This window comes from Mustela lutreola, chromosome 2, assembly GCF_030435805.1.
Source record: "Mustela lutreola isolate mMusLut2 chromosome 2, mMusLut2.pri, whole genome shotgun sequence".
Taxonomy (NCBI): Eukaryota; Metazoa; Chordata; class Mammalia; order Carnivora; family Mustelidae; genus Mustela; species Mustela lutreola.
In genome coordinates, this window is record NC_081291.1 from 222,371,762 (window position 1) to 222,387,446 (window position 15,685).

General features: G+C 50.3%; 1 protein-coding gene across 5 annotated transcripts in view; it reads left to right on the forward strand.

Annotated features, from left to right (window-relative positions):
- Positions 1 to 15,685, forward strand: part of PKNOX1 (PBX/knotted 1 homeobox 1) — a 63,101-nt gene that overhangs the window by 20,288 nt on the left and 27,128 nt on the right. For 3 of the 5 annotated variants that reach the window (XM_059164828.1, XM_059164832.1, XM_059164830.1), the window contains exons 2-4: positions 10,545 to 10,613; positions 11,641 to 11,748; positions 14,831 to 14,958. In XM_059164828.1, coding sequence (XP_059020811.1) covers positions 11,698 to 11,748; positions 14,831 to 14,958 — 179 coding nt within the window. In that variant the 5' untranslated portion in view covers positions 10,545 to 10,613; positions 11,641 to 11,697. Of the gene's footprint in view, positions 1 to 7,508; positions 9,245 to 10,544; positions 10,614 to 11,640; positions 11,749 to 14,830; positions 14,959 to 15,685 lie in introns of those variants that run through there. The other 2 variants (XM_059164829.1, XM_059164831.1) reach the window with 2 other exon arrangements.

Genomic DNA, 15,685 nt, shown 5'->3' on the forward strand with positions numbered 1-15,685 from the left:
CCAGAACGGCGGCACCAGCTTGCCTTCCCACCAACCGTGCACGAGGCTCCCCTCTCTCCGCATCCTCGCCAGCATCTGTCGTTTCCTGACTGGTTGATTTAAGCCATTCTGACCCGTGTGAGGTGGGATCTCACTGTGGTTCTGATGTGTATCTCCCTGATGCCGAGTGACGTGGAGAACTTTCTCATGTGTCTGTTGGCCATCTGGATGTCTTCTTTGCAGAAATGTCTGCTCATGTCTTCTGTCCATTTCTTGACTGGGTTAATTGCTTTTGGGTGTCAAGTTTGATAAGTTCTTTATAGATTTTGGATATTAGCCTTTTATGTGATAAGACATTTGCAAATATCTTCTCCCCTTCTGTAGTTTGTCTTTTGGTTTTGTTGACGTTTCCTTTGCTGTGCAAAAGCTTTTGATCTTGATGAAGTCCCAGTAGTTCATTTTAGCTTTTGTTTCCCTTGCCTCTGAAGGTGTGTCTAGCAAGAATTTGTGGGATGGGGTGGAAGGGTTGGGGGGGATTGGGATGGGAATGGGGTAACTGGGTGGTGGACATTGGGGAAGGTATGTGTTGTAACGAGCACTGGGTATTATACAAGACTGATGATTCACAGACCTGTACCCCGGAAACAAATAAGACATTATATGATAATTAATTGAGTGGTCAAGGTCAAAAAGGTTGCTGTCTGTGTTCTTTAGGATTTTGAAGGTTTCCTATCTCACATTTAGGTCTCTCTCTCTCTCTCTCTTTTTTTTTTTTTTAAAGATTTTTAATTAATTTATTTGACAGATGGAGATCACAAGTAGGCAGAGAGGCAGGCGGGGTGGGGAGGGGAGCAGGCTCCCGGCTGAGCAGAGAGCCTGATGCAGGGCTCGATCCTAGGACCCTGAGATTATGACCTGAGCCAAAGGCAGAGGCTTAACCCACTGAGCCACCCAGGCGCCCCTACATTTAAGTCTTTTATCCATTTTGAGTTTATTTTTGTGTGTGGTGTAAGGAAGTGGTCCAGTTTCATTCTTCTGCATTGGGGTATCCAATTTTCCCAACACCGTTTGTTGAAGAGACTGTCTTTTTGCCTTTGGATATTCTTTCCTGCTTCATCAAAAATTAGTTGACCATAGAGTTAAGGGTCCGTTTCTGGGCGCTCTACTCTGTTCCATTGATCTATATGTCTGTTTTTGTGCCAGCACCGTACTGTCTTGATGATGACAGCTTTGTGATAGAGCTTGAAGTCCGGCATTGTGATGCCACTAGCTTTGCTTTTCTTTTTCAACATTCCTGAGGCTATTCAGGGTCTTTTTGGTTCCATATAAATTTTAAGATTATGTGGTCCCAGCTCTGTGAAGAAATGCTGATGGTACTTTGATAGGGATTACACTGAATGTGTAGATCGCTCTAGGTAACAGCCATTTTAACAATATTTACCCTTCCAGTCCATGGGCATAGAACGCTTTTCCATCTCTTGTGTCTTCCTCAACTTCTTTCAGAAGTGTTTTTTGATTTTCAGAGTACAGATCCTTTTTGGTTAGGTTTATTCCTAGGTATCGTATGGGTTTGGGTGCATTTATAGATGCGATTGACTCCTTAATTTCAATCTCTTCTCATCGTTAGCTTATACAAATGCAGCTGGATGCAACAGGATGATTCTGTATCCTGCCACTTTGCTGAATTCCTCTGAATTCTGGCAGTTTTGTGGTGGAGTCTTTCGGGTTTTCCACATAGCGTATCATGTCGTCTGCAAAGAGTGAGAGTCTGACTTCTTTGCTGATTCGGATGTCGAACCGGTTCACTCTCGCAGCCCAGGAATAAATCCCACTTGGTCCTGGTGAATCATCTTTTTGATGTACTGTTGGATCCTACTGGCTAGTATCTTGGTGAGAATTTTTGCATCTGTGTTCATCAGGGATATTGGTTTGTAATTCTTTTTGGTGGGGTCTTTGTCTGGTCTTGGGATCAAGGTAATGCTGGCCTCATAGTCTGAGTTTGGAAGATTTCTTTCCATTTCTGTTTTTTTTTTTTTTTTTTTTGAAACACCTTCAGAAGAACAGGTATTAATACTTCTTTAAATGTTTTGTAGAATTCCCCTGGGAAGCTGCCCAGCCCTGGAGTCGTGTTTATTGGGAGATTTTTGATGAGTTCTTTAATTTCTTGAGGAATATGTGTCTGTTTGGGTTTTCTCTTTCTTCCTCTCCTATTCTGAATGACAATTGTGGTAGTTTATATGTTTCTAGGAATGCATCCATTTCTTCCAGATTGTCAAATTTGCTGGTGTATAGTTGCTCATAATATGTTCTTACCATTGTTTGTATTTCTTTGGTGTTGGCTCTGATCTCTCCTCTTTCATGCATGATTTTATTTATTTGGGTCCTTTCTCTCTTCTTTTTGATAACTCTGGCCAGGGGTTTATCAACTTATTAATTCTTTCAAAGAACCAGCTCCTAGTTGATCTATTCTGTTCTTTTGGTTTCTATTTCATTGATTTCTGCTCTAATCTTTATTATTTCTCTTCTACCATTGGATTTAGGCTTTATTTGCTGTTTGTTCTCCAGCTCCTTCAGGTGTAAGGTTAGGTCGTGTACTTAAGACTTTTCTTGTTTATTGAGAAAGGCTTGTCTTGCTATTTATTTCCCTCTTAGGATGGCCTTTGCTGCATCCCAAAGATTTTGAACAGTTCTGTTTTCATTTTCACTTGTTTCCATGAATTTAAAAAAAATTCTTCTTTAATTTCCTGGTTGACCGTTCATTCTTTAGTCGGACGCTCTTTAACTTGCATGTATTTGTGTTCCTTCCAAATTCCTTCCAAATTCCTGCTTGTGATTGAGTTCAAGTTTTAAACTGTTCTGGTCTGAAAATATGCAAGGAATAATCCCAGTCTTTTGGTACCAGTTGAGACCTGATTTGTGACCCAGTAGGTGATCTATTCTAGAGAATGTTTCATGTGCATTCGAGAAGAATGTGTTCTGTTGCTTTAGGATGAAGTGCTCTAAGTATATCTGTGAAGTCCATCTGGTCCAGTGTGTCATTCAAAGTCCTTGTTTCCTTGTTGACCTGCTTACATGATCTGTCCATTGCCATGACGGGATGGCTGAAATCCGCTTATTATTGTATTGTTACCAACGTGTTTCTTTAATTTTGTTATTAATTGGTTTATATAATTGGCTGCTCCCATATTCGGGGCATAAATATTTACAATTGTTAGATCTTCTTGTTGGATAGACCCTTTTATTATGACATAGTGTCCTTCCTCATCTCTTATTACAGTCTTGATTTAAAATCTGGTTTGTCTGATATGAGGATCGGCACCCCGGCTTTCTTTTGATGTCCATTAGCGTGATAAATGGTTTCCCACCCCCTCACTTTCAATCTGGAGGCATCTTTGCAGATAGTGTATTGATGGGTCTTGTTTTTTTTTTTTTTATCCAAACGGATACACTGTGTCCTTTGATTGGAGCATTTAGCCCATTTACATTCAGGGTAATTATTGAAAGATATGAATTTAATGTCATTGTGTTACCTGCAAAGTCACTGTTTCTGTATATTGTCTCTGTTCCTTTCTGGTCTTTGTTACTTTTGGGCTCTCTCTTTGCTCAAAGGATCCCCTTTAATATTTCTCGTGGATCTGGTTTATTGATCACAAATTCTTTTAGTTTCTGTTTGTCTTAGAAGCTCTCTATCCCTCCTATTCTGAATGTCATCCTAGCTGGACAAAGAATTTTTGGCTGCATATTTTTCTTATTTAGCACCCTGAGTACATCATGCCAGTCCTTTCTATCCTGCCAGGTCTCATGGACCGGTCTGCTGCCAACCTTATGTTTCTAGCGATGTAGGTTAAGAACCTCTTGTCCTGAGCTGCTTTCAGGATTTTCTCTTTATCTCTAAAATTTGCGAGCTTCACTATTATATGTGGAGGTGTTGCCCTATTTTTATTGATTTTTTGAGGGAGGTTCTCTGTGCCTCCTGGACTTGAATGCTTGTTTCCTTCCCCAGATTAGGGACATTTTTAGCTATAATTTGTTCAAATAATCCTTCTGTCCCACTCTTTCCCTCTTCCTCTGGGACCCCAATTATTCCAATCTTTTTTCTTTTTTTGTTTTTTTAAAAGATTTTATTTATTTATTTGACAGCGAGAGATCACAAGTAGGCAGAGAGGCAGGCAGAGAGAGAGGAAGGGAAGGAAGCAGGCTCCCTGCCGAGCAGAGAGCCCGATGCGGGACTTGATCCCAGGACCCTGAGATCATGACCTGAACCGAAGGCAGCGGCTTAACCCACTGAGCCACCCAGGCGCCCCGTATTCCAATCTTTTTTCACTTGGAATTGCTAATCTTTCAGATCCTTCCCTCATGATCCAGTAGTTGTTTCTCTCTCTTTTTTTCAGCTTCCTTATTCTCCATCATTTTGTCTTTTAAATCACTGACTCTCTTTTGCCTCATTTGTCCCAACAGAGCCTGGGACAATTTTTTTAAATTTTTTATCACACCTCATTAACAGCCTTTTTTATTTTGACCTGATTAGATTTTAGTTCTTTTACTTCTCCAGTAAGGGATTCTCTAGTGTCTTCTATGGTTTTTTTCAAGCCCAGCTAGTATCTTTATAATCGTTATTTTGAATTCTAGCTCTGATAGTCTACTAATATCCATATTGATTAAATCTTTGGCAGTGAGTACTGCCTCTTTTTCTCTCTTTTGGAGTTCTTCTGTCTTATCATTGTATCCAGGAAAGAGTAAATGAAAGAAAGAGAAAATACAGAAATAGCAACTACAACACTAGAAAAATGCACACTAAACAAATCAGAAAAGAACAGAAACCAAAAAAAAAAAAAAAAAGAATCAAACAAGTTGAACAGAACAATAAACTAGATCCCCAAATAGGAAAGAAACACACACACACACACACACACACACACACACACACACACACAAAATTGAATACAATGAAAGGAAGCCAGAAATGAAAAATATATATGAAGTGTAAATGTAAAAATAAAAATGAAAAAGACTTAAAAAATTGACAATATAAGAAAATAGCTAAAACGGAAATGAAGTGTAAAACTGAAAGACTAAAGAATCACAAGAAAAAAGCCACAAATGCCTTATACTGTTTTCCCCAAGAGCCGGAGTCTTGCAGTTCTGTACAATCAGTAAACCTGCTGTCAACCTGAAGTTCTGCTGATTTTCGGGGAGAGGTGCCTGTTACGCTGATTCTCAGGTGACTTTGGCCTGGCAGAGATGCCCCCCACTTGCAGGGGGGCTGGCTCAGTGTAAGTGGCTCCAGGACCATGGGGGATGAAAATGTTGGCGCCCCAATCTCCAACCCTGGAGCAGAAATTCGCTCCCCCCACTCTTCGGGAGCCCCCGCGGGAAAGCAGTCATTCTTTACTCCCTGAGCTTACCGAGCCTGTGGCTGAAAGTTTTTATCTCAGACGCGTGACCCTGTCTGGAGTCTCCAAACTTTGCAGACTCCTGTGGTGTGCACCCATGCTGCTCCTCCGAGGGCAGGGAGGGGGTGTCTCAGCCCAGATCTGCTGCTTGCTAGGAACCTGCTCGGAGAACAGTGACCTGACCCCACAATGGTTCTCCGTTTGTGGCAAGACTGAGCAGAAAGTTCGTGCCTGGGGTCACTGATTGCAGTCAACTTCCTGCTCCAATGCCTGGGAACCCTGCCACCCTTGGGCACCCCCATTCTTCTTGTGACCCTGGGAACCCTGAGACCACACTGTCCCACCTGGGGTTCCGGCTCACTTGGCCCCATGTGTGCCTTTCAGGTGTCTAAAAGTTCTGATTTTGTGTTCACTGCGTGTAACACTCTCCAGTAGCTGGTTCCAGAGGCTCCCTCCGCCTGTGTTTATCTTCCGCTGTATCTCTTGTCTGTGTGCCTCCTACTGTGCAGAAAGTGGCCGCTTTTCTATTGGTAGAGTTGCAGCGGTTCTCAGATCTCTCGTTGATTCTGCAGTGTTCAGAATGATCTCGTAACTGTCTCGCTGAATTCCAGGGACCAGATAAAATTAGGGTCCCCTACTCCTCCTCCGTCTTAACTCCTCTTGAATTAGTGGTTTTGTATTTTCAGGGTAAATACCCAGTAGTGCGATTGCTGGGTCATAGGGGAGCTCTATTTTTAACTCTCTGAGGACCCTCTGTGCTGTTTTGCAGTGCGGCTGCCCCAGCTTACATTCCCACGAACGGTGCACGAGGCTCCCCTTTCTCGCATCCTCGCCAGCACCTGTTGTTTCTTGTGTAATCTTAGCTGTTCTGACAGGTGTGAGAGGGTGTCTCATTGAGGTTTTGATGTGCATTTCCCCGATGATGAGTGTGTCTGTTGACCCTCTGGATGTCTTCTTTGGAGAAAAGTCTGTTCATGTCTTTCCATTTTTTAATTGGATTGTTTGGTTTTGGGTGTTGAGTTTTATAAATTCTTTAACTATTTTAGATTATAACCCTTTTTCAGATACGGCATTTGCAAATATCTTCTCCCATTTCATAGGTTGCCTTTTGGTTTTATTGATTGTTTCTTTTGCTGTGAAGAAGATTTTTTTCCTTCTTTTAAAATGTATTTTATTTATTTATTTTTTAAAAAGATTTTATTTATTTATTTGACAGATGGAGATCACAAGTAGGCAGAGAGGCAGGCAGAGAGAGAGGAGGAAGCAGGCTCCCCGCCGAGCAGAGAGCCCAATACAGGGCTCGATCCCAGGACCCTGGGATCATGACCTGAGCTGAAGGCAGAGGCTTTAACCCACTGAGTCACCCAGGCACCCCATCTTCTTCTTCTTTTTTTTTAAAATGAGATCCCAATAGTTTATTTTTGCTTTTGTTTCCCTTGCCTCAAGAGAGATCTAAAAATCTAAAAACATGTTGTTATGCTTGATGTCACAGAAATTACTGCCTGTGCCCTCTTCTATGGTTTTTATGGTTTCAGGTCTCACATTTAGGTCTTTAACTCGTTTTGAATTTATTTTTGTGTGTGGTGTAGGAAAGTGGTCCAGTTTCATTCTTTTGCATGTAGCTGACCAGTTTTCCCAATGCCATTTGTTGAAGAGACGGTCTTATTTCCATGGGGTGTTTTCTCCTGGTTGGTTGAAGATTAATTGACCATAGAGTTGTGACTCCATTTCTGGGCTTTCTGTTCTGTTCTGTTGAGCTGTGTGTCTATTTCATGCCAGTACCATACTGTCCTGATGACTACAGCTTTGTAATAGAGCTCGAAGTCTGGAATTGTGATGCTGCTAGCTTTGCTTTTCTTTTTCAAGATTACTTTGGCCATTTGGGGTGTTTTGTGCTTTCATACAAATTTTATGCTTGTTTGTTCTAGTTCTCTGAAAAATGCTGGTGGTATTTGATAGGGATTTCCCTCAGGGTGTAGATTGCTTTGGATAGTATGGACATTTTTTTTAAAGATTTTTTTTTTGTAAAGATTTTATTTATTTATTTGACAGACAGAGATCACAAGTAGGCAGAGAGGCAGAGAGAGAGAGGAGGAAGCAGGCTCCCTGCTGAGCAGAGAGCCTGATGCGGGGCTCGATCCCAGGACCCTGAGAACATGACCTGAGACGAAGGCAGAGGCTTAACCCACTGAGCCACCCAGGCGCCCCTTTTTTAAAAAGATTTTATTCATTTGATACAGAGTGAGGACAAGCCAGGGGAGCAACAGGAAGAGGGAGAGGGCGAAGCAGATTCCCTGCTGAGCAGCAAGCCTGACGCAGGGCTCGATCCCAGGACCCTGGGATCATGACCCGAGTGGAAGGCAGACGCCTAACCGACTGAGCCACCCAGACCTCCCCCCCTTTTCTGCAATATGCTTTTTAACTCTGAGTCACTGTATTGCTGCAGGAAGCTCTTGGTATGTGTCCTTGCCAAGGGGTCTCGTCCATCAGGTGCACTTGTGACTTCGTACCTAAATCATGGGGGGCCTCTTCTTTTACGGTGATGAAAAAGGCTTTCAGAGTCGAATGCAGGGCACTGCTGACATGTGTGGGGAGTGACTCCGTGGGTCCGGTGCCGCCTCGTCTCCCACGGGCTTTGCTTTGTGGTTGAGTGTCGCATCTATTCTAGAAGAGTGGGTTGGAGCAGGAGACTCGAGGCCTCTGGATCAGCACCACTTCCCTGCCCATGTCCCCGTGGGCAACGCAGCGAGGGCTGCATGGCCGGCTTCACGCAGGCGGGCTGTGCCCGGGGGAGGACCCTGCACCTGGAGCCCACACAGTGCCCTGCTCGTTCTCTGCAGTTGCCGCTGTTTGGACTTGGCATAACTGAAAGCCAGTGTAAGCTCTGGACACCGACAGCCGAGGAGGCGCAGACTTCTTCTGACACAGGTGTTTCTGGGCCGGCATGACTTTGATCTAGAGCTGTCTGCTGTAGAGTGAGGTTCGGCATTGGGCTGGGTCCTGGGAGATGGACGTCAGCGGGGGGAGAGAGGCAGCTCCGGGCTTGGCTCGCCGGCCCGCGCGGGCCCAGAAGGCATGCGTCTTCCTTCCTTGGTTTGTCTATTCTTTAAATGCGAGTTTTCTAAAATACTTTCTTTTCCACTTTGAGCAGCGTTGGACTTTCAGACGGCTGATGGCAGGAAACCTCCGTTTCCATTGTGCAGCGCTGACATAGTGAGGCCCTGGCTGCCTGGGGCCTTCCTGGCCGAGTGTCCGGGCCTGGCCCGTCTGCCCTGGACGGCGGCGCTAGCAGCCCCCTGCGTTCGTGTCGGGTGAACTAGAATGTGCGGAAGCAGCCCCAGCAGAGGTGCACCGGCCCGAGGTCTCCACGGCCGAGAAAGTGAAGCCCTGAGCGCGGCAGCTGTCCCCGCCGGCCACTGCAGGGTTCACCGAGAGAGGCGGCCTTGCCCGTGACCAACGGCTGGTGCGCGCGGGGGCTTGAGTGCTCGCAGGGCAGCCGTCACTGGCGCTGGGAGCGGGGGGCTGCCCTGCTCTCTGCAGGCCGGGGTTGACTGAGACCCAATCGGCCTCGGGAGTTTGTGTGCCCGTGGCCGCCAAAGGGACCGTGGCCGAGACCGGAGAAGGCTGAGCGCGGCCCGTTGGTGCGGGCGCCGGGCTGGACAGAGCTGGGTGAGGCAGGCATCCAGACCTCGCTGTCATCTGTCTGCGGTGGGCTCTGTACGTCGTGATCGGACACGGTACCGGTCATCGAGGCCACGGCAGGACAGGGGCCTTGGCCCTGACGGAACGTGCAGTGTGCAGAGAAGCCATGAGGCCCGTGGCACCGAGCACGGTCTGTGAGGCCCCGGGAGACAGATGTGCGCCAGGTGTGGGTGAGCGCTGGGCAGACTCTGGGGTGGCTGCGTGGATGATGAGGATATTTGCCTGCTGGCCAGGCCCAGAGAAGGCCGGAGTGTTCCAGCCGAAGTCCCAGGCTGGGGGCGTGCCAGGCCAGAGGAGGAATAGCCTGGCGCTCTCTGACTGCTGGCACGGCTCCCAAGGGGACAGGGCTGGCCGGGGTGCTGCTGCGTGGGGTTTTCACCAGATTTGCGTTTCTAAACGGTGGACAGTGGAGAGGAGCGGGAGAGACCAGATGTTCCCGGGAGCCCCTGCTGCGATCGGGGTTGTGGGAGGGGGAGTGCTGGTTGGAGTCACCATCCTGGGGTGGAGGGGAAGGCCAGCTTTGGGTCAAGGCAAAGACCACGAGGAGGTGCCCAGTGACGGGTTTGCCTCTGTCTCAGGACAGAGGCTGCCAGGGGCAGAGAGGGCAGCTCGGGTCTTGACTCCACGCGAGTTCCTTCCCTGGGGCTGGCCACGTCTTGCTGTTCTGTCCCCCCTGCTCCCCGCTCCGGTCAGGCCCTCCTCCCCGCAGCACGTGGACACACCCCTGCATGTCCCCGTGGCCACAGTCAGCTGTGGTGACATGGCTAACACCCCCTCCTCCGTCTGTCTTCTCTGGCGTCAGCCGTGCCTCCTGGCTCTGTGTCTGTCCTGCCGTCGGCGGCTCCCCATTCTGTACCGGGTGTCCCAGATTTCCCGACCTCCGGACTTACGTGGCCCACCCCCTCTCCCCGGGCTGGCCTCACCCAAGCTGGAGGCCCTACGTGCTGACGCAGTGTCCTGGGGCTGCCGGAACGAAGTCCCACACACCGGACGGATGAAAACAACAGAAACGTGCTTCCTGGCCCTTGAAGTCAGCCTGGCGTCGGAGGCGCCAGGTCCTCCTCTCGCCACTCCTGGTGCTCCGGGCGTTCCTGGCTTGTGGCAACATCACCTGGTCTCGGTGTCTGTCTGCACACAGCGTCCCTCTGTATGTCTCAGGTCTTTGTCTCCTCATCCTTAGAGGACACCAGTCACTGGACTTAGGGCCTCCCCGAAATCCAGGATAGTCTCGTCTTAAGATTCTCCGCATAATGACCTGTGCAAAGGCCCTTGTTCTAGAGAAGGTCCCACTGGCAAGGACTAGGGGCTGGGACCGGCGATCTCCCGAGGGACACTGTTCGGTCCCCTCCTTGCGCCAGCCGTGCCCCCAATGGGCGCTGAGTTTGCGTTTCGTACACAGTCGCATTTGTTCAGAATTTGTCTGAGAAGCATCAAACCTGAAAAGCCCTGCCTCTTGCTCTCTCCTCGCAGGCCACAGAAGCTGCTCCCCTCGGTCAGCTCCGTTCCGGGACGTGCGGCTCGGCGCTGCCCGTTGTTCAGGTGGGAACATGCCCAGCGCGCTGCCTGTCCGCGGCTGCGCACCCGTCTGCCTTGGGCCCCTGCCGCGTCCCCCTGCTGCTCAGACCCTCCCATGGTTCCCTGTGCCCCCAAGACAGCAGGGCCGGGGCCTGTGAGAGTCTGTGGGAGCCGGTCCCGCACCTGATGCTCCCTTCCCTTCGCCGTCCCCTTTAGCACTCTGCCCAGGCGCCTGCCCCCCACACCTCCCTGTGGCTCCTGCTGGCCCTCCTGCGCCCGGGGTCCCCCACCCTCCCCCAGTCTTCTCTGTCCCTGCTTGTCCTCATCTCTTCCCTCCTGACACTTACCCATGTGCAAGGTGACCGGCTTGTGCCTGCAGCTGCCCGGCACCCTGTGTGCGTGCTGACCGGTTGGCGCCTGTCTGCGCCGCTGCCTGTGCTCCCCAGGCGCCGGGTGGGACTTGAGTCGGAGCATTTGCTGCAGGAGGTGGGGGAGCCTCGTTTGCCCCTGGGCCTTTCACTAGGTCACGGTTGGCTCCCGGGGCGGGTGGGCGGCATCGACTCTCGTGACGGCTTGGTGGGCCCCGCCTCTGGCCACTCTGCAGTCGTGGCCCTGTGACTCGGGCCCCTCCAGGGAGGCTGGCCCCACGGGAGACCCTGACCCAGGGAGGGTGCGAGTGCCAAGTGGGTGGAGATGCTGACCCTTCCGTGTGGCCCGGCTGCCTGGCCGCCCCAGGAGAGCAGAGCGGAGCCTCCGCACTGTCGCGGCCCCGGGCCCAGGACGGTGTCCTGCACCCGTGGAGAGTTACTAGAGGGAAGGCATCCAGACGGGTAAACACTGAGAACAAGCCCGGGCCCGGAACAGGTGTGACTTTGGGGCCGCTAAGTGAGCGGGGTCGGGCCGAGGGGGTGGCTTATAACCTCCTGGGGTGGCTTTTTCCTCTCCACGTGAACATACGCTTTTAAAAAAAGCCTCTGGGTCCTGTGGAGTAAGGGGGACTGAAAGTGCTCTGTAATTATTAACTGATGCTCTTCTGCTTCTGTTTCCCTAGACACCATTTGCCTCTGACTGGAGATGATGTGATGTTTTATTGTAAAACTCACTCACCATGATGGCCACACAGACCTTGAGCATAGACACCTATCAGGATGGGCAGCAGGTAAGCGGCCGAGCTTTTCCTGCACGCTGCGTTCGGGCGTGGAGCGGCTGCGGAGACGCGACTTCGCTGCTGAGTCCGTCTCCCGGAGGCTGCGAGTTCAATTTCAAGTGCGTGATGCGTGGGTTATGTGCCGGTGCTGGAGGGGCTAGCCGCAGACTCGCTCGGCCGCTTCTCCCCGTGATGCCCCATTTCCAGTGCTCGTGACCCGCTCCGTCGGAGCCGACTGGGAAGTTACCATTTTCATGTCCGCACTAGTGAGCGTTGTTGCTTTTAAAGGGAAGCTGGGTGGGTGAGAGCTGCGTGGCCGGTTGCCGACCTGCGTGGGAGCCACGGCCTTTCCCTCCGCAGGCGTGAGCGGCGGCGGGGCGTCCCAGTGGGCTGGGCGGCGGCATTTCCCGGCCCGTGGGGACAGCCTCGTGCCCGCCCTCCCGCTGTCTGGGCGCTTGGTTCGCCTTGCAGCTGCGGTGAAGGTCTGGACGTTTCGGGTTCTGCGCCCTGAAGGAACTGGGCAGGCAGGGAGTGGGAGCAGCTCAGCTGAGGCCCGGGCGGCCTCTCTTGGGACCCCGAGGTCTTGGGGTGCTCCGTGTGTTCAGAATGGGGGCCAGTCCCCCCTCTTACTTGGAGCCCTGGAGCTTTGCTTCCTGCAGTCCAGAGGTGGTGGGAGGTGGCCCGGAGGCCCCTTCTCCCTGCTCAGATGTTGAGTGCGCTCTGTCACTCCCAGTTACTCCCAGGCGGGGGGACTCACATGAATGAGGTTGGGGCGCACCATGGTGAGGTTGGGGGTGAGGGTGCAGCGCGGGGTGGGGGGAGGGGGCGGCGCGGCTGCTCCCCCTCCTGCTGCGTCTTTCCTTGGCAGCCAGTCCCCTGCCTTGCTGGTTTGGTTCCTGACGCACAGACTTTGTTGGCTTTTCGCTGCTGTTGTGGTCATTGCTGGCTCTTTACAAACGTTTAAGGGTCTTAGCTTCTTACAGGAATTGAGGCGTGGGGGTGCTCTCTGCATCTCAAAGTCCTTTGATATTTCCAAGTGATTCTGTTTCTCAAATGCAAAGCTAGTGCTGTCCCCTCTCCTCCCGCCCACAGAGCCCGGCCTTGAGGACCCTGCGTTGCTTTGTCCTCACCTCTGCAGTCAGCTTCTGGGCATGTCTGCCCTGTGACCCTGGCCTGGCACTTCCCTGGGCTCTTTCCTCAAGCAGCAGCGTGGCCAAGGCCAAGGCGTCTTCCATCGCATCCTGGGAAGACTCCCTGACCTGCCCTGGTCACACGGCAGCCTGCTCCCTCCCCACCTGCCCCCTCCCCCTGTCCTTCCCATAACCCTAACACTAACCCATCCCCTGCTGGCCGAACCTATCCTGGAGCCTATCCCGAGAGTCGCCTCCAGCAGGGGCAGGTCCGTGCCCATGGCGGGCCGTGTCCTGCACGGGGCCGGGCACAGGGAGAGAAGGAGCCTCTCTTTTCTCTTGCCGTGGAAAACTCTCGGTGAACGTTGACTGTTTACTACCCTGCAACTTTGATGTGCCCGGTTTCCTTGGCCATTCCTCCGAGGTGGCACATTTAGGTGTTTCTTTTTTACACCATCATTTAAAAAAAAAACAACTAAAATAAATCTTTTGAGGCTTTTTTTTTTTTTTTAAGAATTTATTTATTTATTTGACAGACAGAGATCACAAGTAGGCAGAGAGGCAGGCAGAGGGAGAGGAGGAAGCAGGCTCCCTGGGCGATCCCAGAACCCTGAGATCATGACCTGAGCCGAAGGCAGAGGCTTTAACCCACTGAGCCACCCAGGCGCCCCGAGGCTTTAAAATTTAAAAACAAAAGAAGATGTTGTTTTTATTTGACAGAGAGAGACACAGTGAGAGAGGGAACACAAGCAGGGGGAGTGGGAGAGGGAGAAGCAGGCCTCCTGTTGAGCAAAGAGCCCAATGCAGGGCTGGATCCCAGGACCCTGAGATCATGACCCAAGCTGAAGGCAGAGGCTTCATGACTGAACCACCAGGCGCCCCCTTTTGAGGCTTCTCAATAACACTGTCAGATTTCCCTCCAGAAAGGTCGAGTTTGGCTGGGCTGCAGTTAGCTGCTTTAGTGTTTTGTTTTTTTAAGAGAGACCAACGCTCTCCCAGGCCTGCTGCACCATCTGAAGGCAGCAGCTTGGAGGGGTCCCTGCCCTCTGGACCATCGGTGAGCTGCAGCAGGGTCCCTGTGGCCTGTGACCAGCCCTGGCTGTCAGGGGACCCTGGGTGGGGGCAGGGTTCTTGGCAGGACGCAGGCTCTCCCACCATGTGGGGAGAAGCCCCTTCCCCAAGGGTCTCCACCCAGCTGCTGCCTGGAGGGACAGAGTCCTGGCGGTGAGGGGCGGCCCTGAAGGAGCTGGGGGACTGGCCATCTGCTCTGCTCCGGGATCCTTGCGAGCTTCCTGCGGCGATCTGGGATTTCTTTCTGTGAACTGAATTCCTTATGCTGATGGGTTAAATACCTTACACATAAGTTACAAACCAAATAGCTAGCTGAAAGGAATTTAACTGGTAATATCTCTAGCACTTCCTCTCACATTTAATACAAGTTCTTGAAACAGCCAGTCTTCGCTTTCTGAGCACAGTGACTCTTTTCTCAAACTTTGGATAGCTTATGTGTTCTCAAACTCAAGAGTAGATAGGGGAGAATTTAGAATATGGGGTCTGAGTTGTTTTTGTGACAAGGTAAGAGTGTGAACTCCTCGTGTGTGCTTCTCTTACTGTAGTGTTACTCGGTGTGAGCCTCTAGGGCAGGAAGGGACTGCGGTGACATTATTCATGTGCCCCGTTCCTTCAGTGCTGGGCAGTAGTACGTTTCTGAAAATCATAAGCATTTCACGGAGACCGGTCCTCACGGCTTTCACGATGATTTGGAAATTTTACTTTCTCTTAGCCATTTGCAAAACGTATTAAGTTCAGAGGAGTTTTGTTGGTCACAGTTTCTAGATACTGTTGCCAGTCATCCAGCCGTCCAGCAACCTCCGCTCCTGTTGCTTTTCTGTTCCCATTTGAGAGTCGCGGACTTCGTAGCTCTTTATTCTGTGTTTAGTAACTGTCTTCTCCTCCTTTCACAGATGCAAGTAGTAACAGAGTTAAAAACGGAGCAAGACCCCAACTGCTCTGAGCCCGATGTGGAAGGAGTAAGCCCCCCACCTGTGGGGTCCCAGACGCCAATGGACGCGGACAAGCAGGCCATTTATAGGTAGCGGCGAGATGCGACGCGCAGGGGTTGTAACAGCAATCACAGGGATCGAGAGCCTTGTTATGTGGAACGCTAGAGCTGTCAGCTAGGCAGAGTAATAAGGTTTGACGTGATAACCACGGAGGTGAGAAGTTTGTCAAATTAAGATATCATTCCTGATACCTTAAAAAACGTTTCGGAATATAAATGTACATTTTAGTCAGCCTTGCAAAAAGAAATCTTCAGGCCCAGGTATTTTTTCAGGAGAGTCCACTAAACAAAGAGGGAATGGCTCCCAACGCATCATTCTGATACTAAAGCCAGACAAAGACAGTATTAAAAAAAAAAGTACACACCAGTGTGTCTCAGGAACTTAAACATAAAAATCATTAATAAAATATTAAATCCAGTGACATATAAAAAGAATGACATACACTCACCAAGTGGATTTATCCCGAGAACTCAAACTGAATCATTTGTCAAAAGATCAGCCAGCAAGACCCCAACATGATCATACCGAGTGACACAGAAAAGCATTTGACAAAAATCAGCAGCTAATCATGACTCAAAACTGTCAGCAAGGTGGTCGTGGAGGGTCTGTCTTCTAACGACGAAGGCAGCGTCAGGAAATCTGTAGTTCTCCTCGTATTCGATGGCCGGACACTGTTTTCCTCTGAGACTGGGCAAAAGGAGCCCCGTTCGGCACTGTAATAGAAGTCCTAGCCAGTGCGATAGGACAAGACAAGGA